Raw genomic sequence first — 11624 nt, forward strand, 5'->3', positions numbered from 1 at the left:
TAACCAAAAATGCTGCATTTTATTTGTGCTGTGTGCATCTGCAAATCAGATGAAAATCAAAGCAGACAAAGCAGTGTCAGAACTGCATGCTTTAAACATGTGAAAATTGCAAATGATGAATTATCAAACACAATTGAAGCAGACCACTGATCATCAAACTTCAGATGGCTTTTTAATCAGTATAGAATGTGTCAATAATTTTAAAAAAAAGATTTAGAAATTAAAAAAATTCATTTCTTCATTTCATCTGCTTAATTTCTGATGAGATATATGAGACTGTGTAGTGATGAAGCCTCTGCATTGAGAGGAATTATAAAAGGTGACTGAGTCTTTTACAGAATTTTCAAGATATTATTTTGCAATCTGTTTTTCTCAATCAATATATATATATTTTTTCAAATTCAATTTCTGTTTTTCTTTCTGCTTCTCTGATCATTTCTGATTCAAAATCCCTCAAAATCTTTCCTTTCAAATCCTCAATCTCCAATCCTCTATTCAGATGGCTCTCGCGTTTCATGTGAACAATTTCAAATCATAAACACTGCAGCGTCCGCGGTATTTTAAATCATTTTCATTGTATATATACTTCAATTCTCATATTCTAGAGCTCAAAAGCTTCTTTGCTTTCTCTTCTCTTTCAATCTTATATTATGATGCCTCTGTCAGCATTCTGCTATTTTACAAGCATGGATTTTCTCTGAAATTACCGGCTGAAGTCTGCATACTCATCAGCAGTGATGTTCAGCTGTGTTCATTTGAATTGAATATATTGATCTGTTGTCATTCTTTTGACATTCTTTCTTAAATTGAATAGTTTGAATAGTTGTTTGATTCTGGGCTGGAATTCTGCTATTGCATGTATTAAATTGACTTTGTATATTAGCTTATTCTTAAGTTAAAAAATCCTGGAGTATTTCGGATAGATGTCATAATCACTGACTACATACATCTATAATAAATGAATAATAATAATAATGAAGAACTCTGAACTATCCTCTCATATTTTCTTCAATACTTTATGTATAATATCTCAAAATGAGGTTCTCTGTTTTGAATGAAAAGATAATAATATAGTATTACTACTGTCTACAATTCATCTATCAGACAGCTTTGTTGAACATGTCAGAAAGCACTCAGAATTGAGCTTTATTATTATTATTATTATTATTCTTCTATTATACTCGTATGCAAGCAGTGCTTATGACGAGTCCTTGTGTAATGTTAAATACAGGCAAGAGTTGGTTATACAGGAGGAATGCTTAGTGTTGGATGACGCCAAGAATATAACAGGAACATAGGAAAATTAATGAAAGGCTGTGAAAATTTCTATCATTATTGATGATTACAATCATTACATGAATGGTATTGATCTAGCAAATCAGTATAAAGCTTTCTATGAAACTCATATGCTTACTAATCAGATCTGATTGGCAATTCTGTAGTGAATTATTGACCATGCTATTGTCAATGCTTATATTCTTCATTGACTGGTTACTACTGACTCAGGCACTATTACTCTATCTCATGTGCAGTTCTGTCAACAGCTCTATCTTCAACTCTTTCAATACTCAAATCCTCTACCCACTATTTGATCAAATTCAGATTTAAATCAACATTGAATCTTCTTGCCATATACTCAAACTTATGCCTGATGTCAGTACAAAAGAAAGGTAGCAGGGGAGAATAAAGGAAGAGCTCCAAGGACATGATATGATTGTGAAGCATGTAATAATATTCCTCTTTGCTTGAAAAGAGGGTGTTGGAAGGAGTTCCATTCTCATGATATTAATTAGGGCTATTTCAAATAGATTACATAAATTACACTTAAACACGCCAATACAGCCGATCTCTCATATAATCCAGTAGTTTTCGCGTATTTAATACACTAATGTACACGCTAAAAAATACGCTAATTGTTGCCTCGCCCCCAGACGAGGGGATACCAGTACTCACCTAAATTCGAACAAACAACCAAAAATCATCCAAAAATATGACTTCTCCATTCACCACCCCTCCTCCTCAATCCTCAATATATCTCCTGTCGTACCCAACACCAGGTGTGCTTCTGGTCACCATTAACCGTGCCAGGCACATGAACGCGATCCATTACCAGGGACACTGGGATTTCCACGCGCTCTGGACATGGTTCGACGACGAACACACTTTGCAAGTCGGCATCGTGACCGGTGCCGGCGACAAGGCGTTCTGCGCCGGGCAGGATCTGCTCGAGATCGAGACCGAGAGGAATGATGAGGGCAAAATCCTGCCAGCGCAGCAGCAACCGCCCACCCTGAGAGTCCACCCTCCGTCCGGGTTTGCCGGCCTGAGCCAGCGAAAGGGGAGAAAGCCCGTAATCGCGGCCGTGAACGGGTTCGCGTTCGGGGGTGGTTTCGAGATATGTCTGAATTGGTTGGTACAATCGTTTTCGTTGGATGTTTTTTTTTTTTTTTTTTTTATAAAAAAAAACATTTTTCGCGGTTCACCGCTAGTCTATTTTTACAAATTTTTGTATATTGACTGACTGACTGACCAACTAACTAACTGCTGCTGTTGCTGCTTCTGCATCTTAGCGATTTGGTAATTGCCTCCCCGAAAGCACAATTTGCTCTACCAGAGGCAAAACGGGGCATATATGCGGCCGCAGGCGGCCTGCCTCGCATTACACATATTGCCGGGCTGCAAGTTGCGTCAGAGATCGCACTGACCGGCAGAGCCATATCTGCCGAGGAGGCTAGGGCGTGGCACCTGGTGAATCGGATTTCGAAAACGCACGAGTCGCTGATGGGAGAGGCGCTCGCGTTGGCGAGGGAGATTTCACAGCTGAGTCCGGATGCGGTGATCGTCACTCGGGCTGGGCTGAGAGAGGCGTGGGAGGTTGGCGATGTGTCGAAGGCCGTCCGCAACACGTCCGAGAGATATTCGAGGAATCTGTTCGAGGGTCAGAATTTGCGTGAAGGTAAGTTTCAATCTTTTTTTTTTTTTTTTTTTTTTTTTTTTTTTTGGGAGTTTAGTTCGAGTTTCCAGATTTAGTATTCAAGGAGAATGCCCACTACGATTACCGGGCCTTAAGCTAACGGATGGCCTTGAATTACAGGGCTTGCTGCTTTCCGAGAGAAGAGACAGCCTCGCTGGGTCATACCAAATCTATGAGCAACAACAAACCAAACCTTGTGTTCGCTCGCGTTGACAGCCTAAACCTGTTACTGGGTATTTATTTCTCTCTTTTTCTCAATTTCTCCCCATGTTATCCTGTAATATATATACATATCTTTATAACAAAGCCGCAACGATCTCGAAATGTCCCACCCTCTTTGTCAACTACTCCCTGCCCCCCCCCCCCCTCCCAAATGTTATATTGACAAACTCGGTATGTATTGCCGAGGTAATATACTAGTATTGCACTGTACACGGATAAATTACCGGCTTTCGGTAATAGCCCCTCTTTCCATCGAGCCGACGACGACAACACGAAACACGAAGCTCCCGAGTATTGAAACTCTACCGACACACCGGCAATTTACGTTTTGGATTGGTGTTTTAGCGATGGTGTTTGGCGGATCCAACCGTGCTTGATATCGATTATAATATATATATATATATATATATATATATATATATATAACTATATAGACAATAAATAATTCTACATTCTGACGCCAAAGAGTCGACTGACTCTATCGGGCTCGGCTCATAACAATGGCCCTTGTAGCCTGCCTAACGGCAGGTAAAATGTGCATGGCGCGAAGAAGTATGATACCTCTAACTCGCCTTCAACCGGCAAGACCGGCAAATAGTTGTCGCGGCCGGTGGCGGCGGCGACGTTGCGATTCGTGACATCTGTGGAAGCTGGCTGCTCCAGCGCGCCTACAAGGATGGATGAATGAAGTGCCCACTGCCCACTGCCCACTGCTCACAGCTGCTCTTGGGGATGCTAGTTGCTGTTCGGACTTTCGTTTGTCAGTGGGAGGCCCCATGAGAGTCAAGGCGAACGACTATATCAAAAGATGAGCGTGGGCAGCCGGAGAAAAACGAATCTTGGCTTTGACTGAGCAAGGCATCATTCCGTATTCGAAGGATATGGAGGATGGCGTGAAAGACGAGATTTGAGATAGGGTGTTGGAAAGGGGCTTCTGACTTGAGTACGCTGGAATCACGGCTGCAAAGTTGTAGCGCTCTCGCAGTGTTCATTTAACTGTTTTATTTGTTGATTGATAAAATTCATTGACGTCTTAAAACAGCCAGGAGGTCCGACAAAAGCTATATTTTTTTGTGTTAAAGAGATATACTGTATTATAATACAACCACTCCAGCTTCGTGATGCATCTGGTTGCCTGATCTTGCTTCAGAAGCAATTATCCTTGATTCCCATGTTTTTATGGCAGGTAGACTACTAACTAGTATTCCTGAGCCTTCGTGGAATACTTATCTAGTTAGGGTTAGGGCTAAGGGCTCAACTTTCGTTCGTTCGTTCGTCTCACCAACAACGACTCGACTTGGCTTTCCAGCTTGAATCCTCTGCAGAAGCCGAGACCAACATCCGCCATCGAACGCGGGGTTGGCAGGTCACCACTCAACTTCCCCGCACTCCCTCATTTTTAGAATGGGACTGGGCGTACAAAGGAGGGAGAGAAGGATGCGAGAATACAGCTCGTGTCTATCGTCCGAACGATATGGCAATCGCCCGGCAAAAACCATTCGACTTACCTCTCTTCTATCCGCCAGTAGTATCTAAGGATATCTGATTGCCCCGGAAACGTTGGGATATATGTTACTGAGATAGAGAATTCACCTCAGACCGTGCTTTGAAAGAAACCCGGTGGAAACTAGGCCTCCCAGCTATCCTATCGTTAGATTTGTTTGATACCAGCACATTTAGCCATGCCTACCCATACAACTAATGCGACTGCGACTAGAAGTCCCAGTGCCGCCAAACCACTGGTTCTAGGAAGCAACAATCCCGACATCGAGCATCCCGCCTCCATCAACAGGCCGATGTTCAGTGAAGACTGGGACATAACATCAAGCAGCGGGTATCGCATTTCCGACAACATGATCAACGAGCCGCCTCCAGGCAAGCAGCCATTCCGGATAATCATGATCGGAGCCGGAGCGGCGGGCATCGACTTCCTGCACCACGCCATACGCGAGTTCCAACACCCCGACGACGTCCAGTTCGTCTGCTACGAGAAGAACCATGACGTGGGAGGGACGTGGTTGGAGAATCGATATCCCGGGTGTGCGTGCGATGTGCCAAGTGCCAGTTACCAGTTTGGTTGGCGGCCCAACCCGAACTGGACGCACTATTATAGCCCCGCGCGGGAGATTTGGAAATATTTGAGGGATATTGTGGACGAGGAGGATATGATGAGGTATATCCGTTTGCGGGCCCGGGTTACTCGAGCGGAGTGGAGGGAAGAGAGGTCAAAATGGGTGGTGCGTGTGGAGGAAAGTGGGGAGGATGGGAAGGTGTCAAGAGTGTGGGATGACGAGTGTGAGGTTTTGCTGAATGGAAACGGGTTTCTCAAGTACGTTGCGGATCCTGCATGGTTTTATTAACTGTCACTTGAAACTTCATTGACTTGGAGTACAGTAACTGGAAATGGCCCGATATTCCCGGATTGATGTCCTTCGAGGGCCGGCTTTTCCACACAGCCAAATACGAGGAAGGTCTCGATTTGAAAGGAAAAAGAGTAGCGGTCATTGGATCAGGTAGTTCCGGAGTTCAAGCTGTTGCAGCAGTTTACAAGGACGCCTCTCGATTATATACATGGGTGAGAAACCCGATGTGGATCACAGCTGGATTTGCGCAAAAATTTGCTGGGCCAGATGGAGGAAACTTTCAATGTTTGTTAGCCTTAGAACATTGTTTCCATTCTTCAAAAAGTCTATTGCAACTTCTGACCAATGGCGCTTTTAGATAGCGAAGAGCAAAAGGAGGAGTGGAGGAGGGATCCTGAGAAGTATAGGGTATATCGAAAAATGATCGAGCATGAGCTAAACGTGCGATTCCGGTTTGCGCTGAGGAACAGTAAGGAATCCGACGAGGCCAATGCAGTAAGTACAGTACATGTACTGCACATTTTACTGTACATTATTATGGTCGTTTCGCCCAAGCGGTTTCTAACTTCCCCCTCCTTTCTTATATGTAGTTTTCTTACAAGGAAATGACAACCAAACTAGGGGATAACGAATATCTCAAGGAAAAAATAATACCGAAGGACTTCAACGTCGGGTGCCGACGGCCCACACCAGGAAACGGGTATCTTGAGGCCCTTGTCGGTGAAAAAACAACTTGCTATACGGATCCAATCGGGGGGATCACGCCAAAGGGGTTCCTAAAAGCCGATGGCACGGAGGTCGAAGTCGACGTTATCATCTGCGCAACTGGCTTCGACACATCGTTTCGGCCCCGATTCCCTATAATCGGGCTAGATAAGGTTGACATAGCCACGCGGTGGGAGAAGACCCCAGAGTGTTACCTCTCAGTCAGTGCTTCCAACGTACCGAATTACTTCATGTACAGTGGTCCATTCAGTCCAGTCGCACAGGGCTCCCTCTTGTCACTACAAACGCTTCTCACAAACCATTTCCTTCAAATAATCCGGAAAATGCGCCAAGAGCACATCCGGCGCCTCAGTCCGAAAGAAAGCGCCGTTAAAGACTTTTGCGAACATGCGTCTGTATATCTACGCCGTACATGTTGGGCAGATCCTTGCAGCAGCTGGTTTAAACAAGGTCGGAAAGATGGCAATATTGTGATGTGGCCAGGTAGTAGATTGGCATTTTTTGATATATTGAAGGAGCCCAAGTATGAAGACTATGAGATAGAGTATTGGAGTAAGAACCGTTGGGCTTTTCTCGGGAATGGCTTCACGACGGAAGAATTTGATGGGAGCGATATGAGCAAGTATTTGAACTGATAATTATATCCGAATTTAGTTACTCAACAGATGATTGCTTCTGAAACGATGCGCAGTTAACATGTCAAACTTTGATTGCAGAGGAGAAAAGGCTCAATGGATGTGTTGGTAACGATTGAAATTTGTAAATTTCAAGAACCTATGAGTTAGAGATCGAGTCGGTCATAATTTGAACATATGAAATTTTTTTTTTTTTTTTTTTTTTTTTTTTTTTTTAAAAAAAAAAAAAGAAAAAAAACAACAACAATAACAACAATAACAATAACAATAAAATTCAACCAAACGATCACCCTAATCAAAATGAATGAGTTGTAATTGGATCGTAATCAAGATTGTATAGTAGATTTGGATTCTCAAAGCCATACTCTTGGAACAGAGTGTCCCAGTTATTCTGTTCCATAAATTCGTCAGCTGAGTATTTTTTTAATAAATGAGGGAAACGCAAGGGTGCGAGGAGGAAAGAAAAGGATTTAAGGAATTAGGTGTCAATGTGGAGCTCAATATATCACGCACCGTGTCCAAAAGATCCGGGACTTCCGTGTAAAACTCTGGAGCGCCCACAGGCGGAGGTGTGGGCTCGGTATATGCGCTCGACGAAGAATGATCGTCGAACCCAGGTGCGTATGCAACGGAACTTGGAATGGAACTACCCGCTCCTTCACTTCCCATACCAGGGGAAAAATCTTGCGGAGGGGTGTAGGCCAATGCACCAGGCGTCTTCGATGGAGGCAAACCACCACATGGACCGCCTTTTCGTTCGGAACGGAGCTTTTGGAGTACGGCTGCAAATACTCGATGGAACTTTTGGCCTTCTGCCGTGGTATCACCGAGATTCATCCAAGTATCCCAAGCACCCTCAACCTTTTTCATCCGGTCCGCTCGATTAATACCAATCAAAACGTCATCGGCTTCGATAGACTCAGATTGCACATCTCCATCCTGTTGCAGATCCAGACAAACAATCATGATTGCAAGTCGGAAGGAAGAGTTAGCTACCGGCGCGAGGCACCATCGGCTCTGTTCTAGATGGTGGCCAGGTTTTAAAAGCCTCTGAAGACCGGTTTGAAGGTCAATGAGGGTAATTGCGGATTGAAGACATCTCTGGCGAGACAATGCAAACTTCTGATCCTTTCGTGCTGCGCTGATATATTTTCGGTGAAGAGCGCACATTCCCTCACTGTATAGAATGCCAACATGAACCCTCTGCATGGACTTGAAGAGAGATTCAGTTTCAGCAGCGTTCCAATTTGTCATTCTAAACGGTTCCGGTATGTCCCTGACAACTTGGAACAATTCCTGGTCAAGCTGAAGAACGCGGTCATATGACATTTGCTTCGTGTTGTACAAGAACTCCCCGATTCTCCCAACTGTTTGGAGAATTTGCGATTTCGTCACCATGTAAGTGATACCAGTAACCTCCGACATTGGTCTTGACGGAGGAAGTTTAGCCATACCCTCAGTCAGCTCCCAATCATGTAAATTCGATGGCGTCGCTGTGTCAGAGATGGCCGATGAAATCATGCTTGGTAACCCTATATGGAACGAGCAAACGTGATCAGCCTGACAGATGAAAGCCCAGATGCGTCGCCGCATCTCGCCTTGGAAAGGGGAGAATGCCTTCGGGTAGTGAGACGGATCACGATGGAAGCCCATGCGCATTGCCGCACGCACGATCTGACCAAGTGCCATCCAAACGCCAGACTCAATATCTTTTCGGCGCATATATTCAGCAAGGGCTTGGAAACACATTGTCTCTATGACATGCGGCTCGCTCCGTGTGATATTCGCATGCATAAGACACTGCGCTGTCCGTGTTCGAAAAAGATCAGCAAGGGATTCTCCAACGCCCATATACTGAGCTGCATCTTTTGGGCTTTCAATTTCGGACTGGACTGTCATCCACAACATAGAAAACAAAAGTCCGAGCCAAGCCACATCTGTTCTATCAGGATTCCTCCAGTGTTCCTCATACTGTAACGGGTTAGCATACATATGCTCGATTATATTTAACAAGGAATTGAGGGGTCATACTTGTTTGCGGAATGTCGGTTCGTGTATCACGACTGAAAAGGTTTTTGTTAGTAGAGGTTTCCTTGGGGTAATGAAATTTTAAAAGTAGAGAAAAACAAGGAAAATCATGTCTCTTACGTAGGGGAGGGGCAGGGTCATTGGGATCGAAAAATTTATTAACAAACTGGTCAGTAGTTTGCTTCGGCGGCAGAGAAGCTATCAGTTCTGCTTTGTCGAGTGATCTTGGATTTCCGGCCGAAATAACTGGCTCATGAGTAGAGAGGCCCTGTGCAAAAGCCTGGTCCAACTCGTCCGCTTCCATATCGAATTTGAATTGATTCCAGGTGTTTTTGAGCGCGACGATCTAGAATTTATCTCAGCCGCACTGAGAACCCAATCCTTTTCCGAAAGAATCTGAGATATGAGCATGGTCAAACACTTACTTCTTGGAGAACGTCTTGCCAATTGGTGCTCCCTCTATAGGGTGTCTTCTCCTCCATGGTTCCAAGCTCCGGAATGGAACCCTCCTGGCTCGAATCATCGTCCAAAGACGTCTTAATCACGTCGATAGGCTTGGTGCCATTCGGCAGCTGTGAAGCCAGCCCAGGTTCAGCGGTAAAGGAGGCGACTAGCTCTTCCAAGCGATGCAGGCGACACTCCATCCCCTGAGTCTGCATGGCATTGGACCTTGGGGTTTTGCCATTGGCGAATACGCATAGGTCATCATGGCCCCTTGAAACGCAGTTATGGCATGGTTGCTGCCGGTTGCACTTAAGTCTAACCTCCGATGGCTTTGTTAACAACCATGCATCAACTCATTTACATGGCCCGCTTTGCCCAGGCGGTTGGTGAATACTTACTTCCTCGCCCTGCAGGGCCCGCAAGAAAGGGGGACACGCGGATTTTTGTGGACTCTGCGGGTGGTGTTGGAAGTCTTATAGTTATCCATCTTCCGGGGTTAATGATATGAATAAAAATCTGGCTCAGTTTGCGAAGATGGTTGGCGGTCCGGATGTCCAAGAATTCGATGTCTTCTCTCCTGCTGTCTGAGAGGAAGAAGAGAGGGCTCGGCAGCGACGTCGGGGCGAGCAGGGGGTTTCTTAAGGCAAGCCGGCTCCCTCTGGCTGCTTGGAAATCACCGACGGCCCTAGCGTTGACTTCGGTTTCCAAGCACCGTCAAAAAGCGCCCTTGCAGCCACCCTTGCAGCCACCACCCCTGGTCCCATTGCTAGCACTCTTCGAGGGTCTCGCCAGCTCTCCTCCAAGAGGTTTAGGGTTTGATTTCACGATAACGAAGTCATAGAGTCAATCCATCATTTGACTAATTGATGTGCAAGGTCCATCCATTTAGCTCGAGTGGCTGACCTTGATATTTGTTGTTCATTTTCGATCGTCTTGCCTACGTTAAGGTGCAACTTTCAATGGCTTGGACTCAAATGCGATTGATTGCCACTAACGAAACTCGAGTTTCGTTCGGGAGGCCCCCATGGATCCAACACGCTAAGCGCTGAGTCGAGTTGCCGTGCCAGATGCCTTTGGATTGGGCGTTGGATTTTCTTTTTTCTGGAGACGCAGTTCAAAGAGACTCTTCTTCTCCCCGGTTAGGAAGTCAGGACGGCATGAACTGATGCAGAACCTTCTGCGTTCTCCGTACATACAGAGTGCGCATGGGCCAAATGATGGCGTTAGAGTTGAAAAAGCGGCTGGAGTCAACTTCCCTCAATCACGGACAACTGGCTTAACGGGCTTCCTTCGCTTCTGACCGCCGCAGTGAAAGATGGAAAAGATTTTCTGAACAACCACTAAGGATTTAGGGTGCATGGGCAATTCGATGCCGAATTCATTACCAGCAAACCTGCCTAGTGCATCGAAGTATGGGATCAAAGTTCGCTTTGACCGAGAATGGGGTTCAAAACGCTAAGGATTGACTTTCTCTCATGGAAGTCAACCGCCCAGCCGAACAGCCATGGCTTCCGAGAATGCGGGGCTCGGACAAAATTCCTGTAGCCAAACTTTCACTGCCAGTAACTGTTTAGACGGTGGATACAAGAAGCTACCAGCGGTCAATCTCTCAGAGAAGTTGGCAGGCATGTACAGTAGTACGTCCACATGTTGATCGCCACTGCGATGCATCGGGTTGGGAGAGTTAGTTAGCCCCAGTTCGAGACACCGGACGGGATTCCGCTGGCCGTCTGGGAAGGTCCAATCTCTGGCCGATCCATTCGAATAGAAGAGAACTACGGTGTAAACTTGAAGTTGATGGAATTGATATTGCCCTCAATCGTCAACATTTTAAGAGCTCCCCTTAACTACGATTTATGGATTACAATCTTATGCAAAACCCTGACCTAATCCTCTCTCTCACCCAAAAGGAAAAAGGGAGAAACAAGAAAAAAGAAAAAAAGAAAAAAAGAAAAAAAGAAAAAAAGAAAGAAGCTACTAAGCCAGTGTTGGGTCTTGCCGCGACTCGAACGCGGGGCCTCTCGCAAACATTTTGCATTAGGGTAAGCCCTAAGCGAGAATCATACCACTAGACCACAAGACCCGGGGTTGGGAATATCGCAGCCTAATTGGCTTTATCACGCTGGATCGTCGAGTCGCTCGCTTTGATTAGAAATCAAAAGCACCAAGAATATCATTATTACCTACAGTGTCAGGTATTAAGTTTGAAACTATTATGACACTAAGGGCAAA

General features: G+C 45.2%; 3 protein-coding genes and 1 non-coding gene across 4 annotated transcripts; 2 read left to right on the top strand and 2 right to left on the bottom strand.

Annotated features, from left to right (window-relative positions):
- Positions 1 to 1990: 1990 nt before the first annotated feature.
- On the top strand, positions 1991 to 3150 carry HCAG_00341 (conserved hypothetical protein; the record flags this gene model as incomplete). The annotated part of the gene is made up of 3 exons (XM_001543245.1): positions 1991 to 2409; positions 2571 to 2956; positions 3095 to 3150. 3 exons carry the CDS (start codon positions 1991 to 1993, stop codon positions 3148 to 3150), a joined length of 861 nt encoding a protein of 286 aa, XP_001543295.1.
- Positions 3151 to 4878: 1728 nt separating this feature from the next.
- Positions 4879 to 6920, top strand: HCAG_00342 (predicted protein; the record flags this gene model as incomplete). The annotated part of the gene is made up of 4 exons (XM_001543246.1): positions 4879 to 5525; positions 5591 to 5844; positions 5918 to 6054; positions 6150 to 6920. The coding sequence occupies 4 exons, from the start codon at positions 4879 to 4881 to the stop codon at positions 6918 to 6920; spliced, it is 1809 nt and encodes a 602-aa protein (XP_001543296.1).
- A 295-nt stretch (positions 6921 to 7215) lies between these two features.
- Positions 7216 to 10156, bottom strand: HCAG_00343 (predicted protein; the record flags this gene model as incomplete). The annotated part of the gene is made up of 6 exons (XM_001543247.1): positions 7216 to 7311; positions 7434 to 8891; positions 8952 to 8983; positions 9069 to 9294; positions 9374 to 9688; positions 10070 to 10156. 6 exons carry the CDS (start codon positions 10154 to 10156, stop codon positions 7216 to 7218), a joined length of 2214 nt encoding a protein of 737 aa, XP_001543297.1.
- Positions 10157 to 11382: 1226 nt separating this feature from the next.
- Positions 11383 to 11475, bottom strand: HCAG_09394. Its single transcript has one exon. It is a non-coding gene; the product is annotated as a tRNA-Pro (tRNA).
- Between the last annotated feature and the right edge of the window lie 149 nt (positions 11476 to 11624).

The sequence above is a fragment of the Histoplasma capsulatum genome, genomic scaffold, assembly GCF_000149585.1.
Source record: "Histoplasma capsulatum NAm1 scaffold_1 genomic scaffold, whole genome shotgun sequence".
In the NCBI taxonomy this organism is placed as follows: domain Eukaryota; kingdom Fungi; phylum Ascomycota; class Eurotiomycetes; order Onygenales; family Ajellomycetaceae; genus Histoplasma; species Histoplasma mississippiense.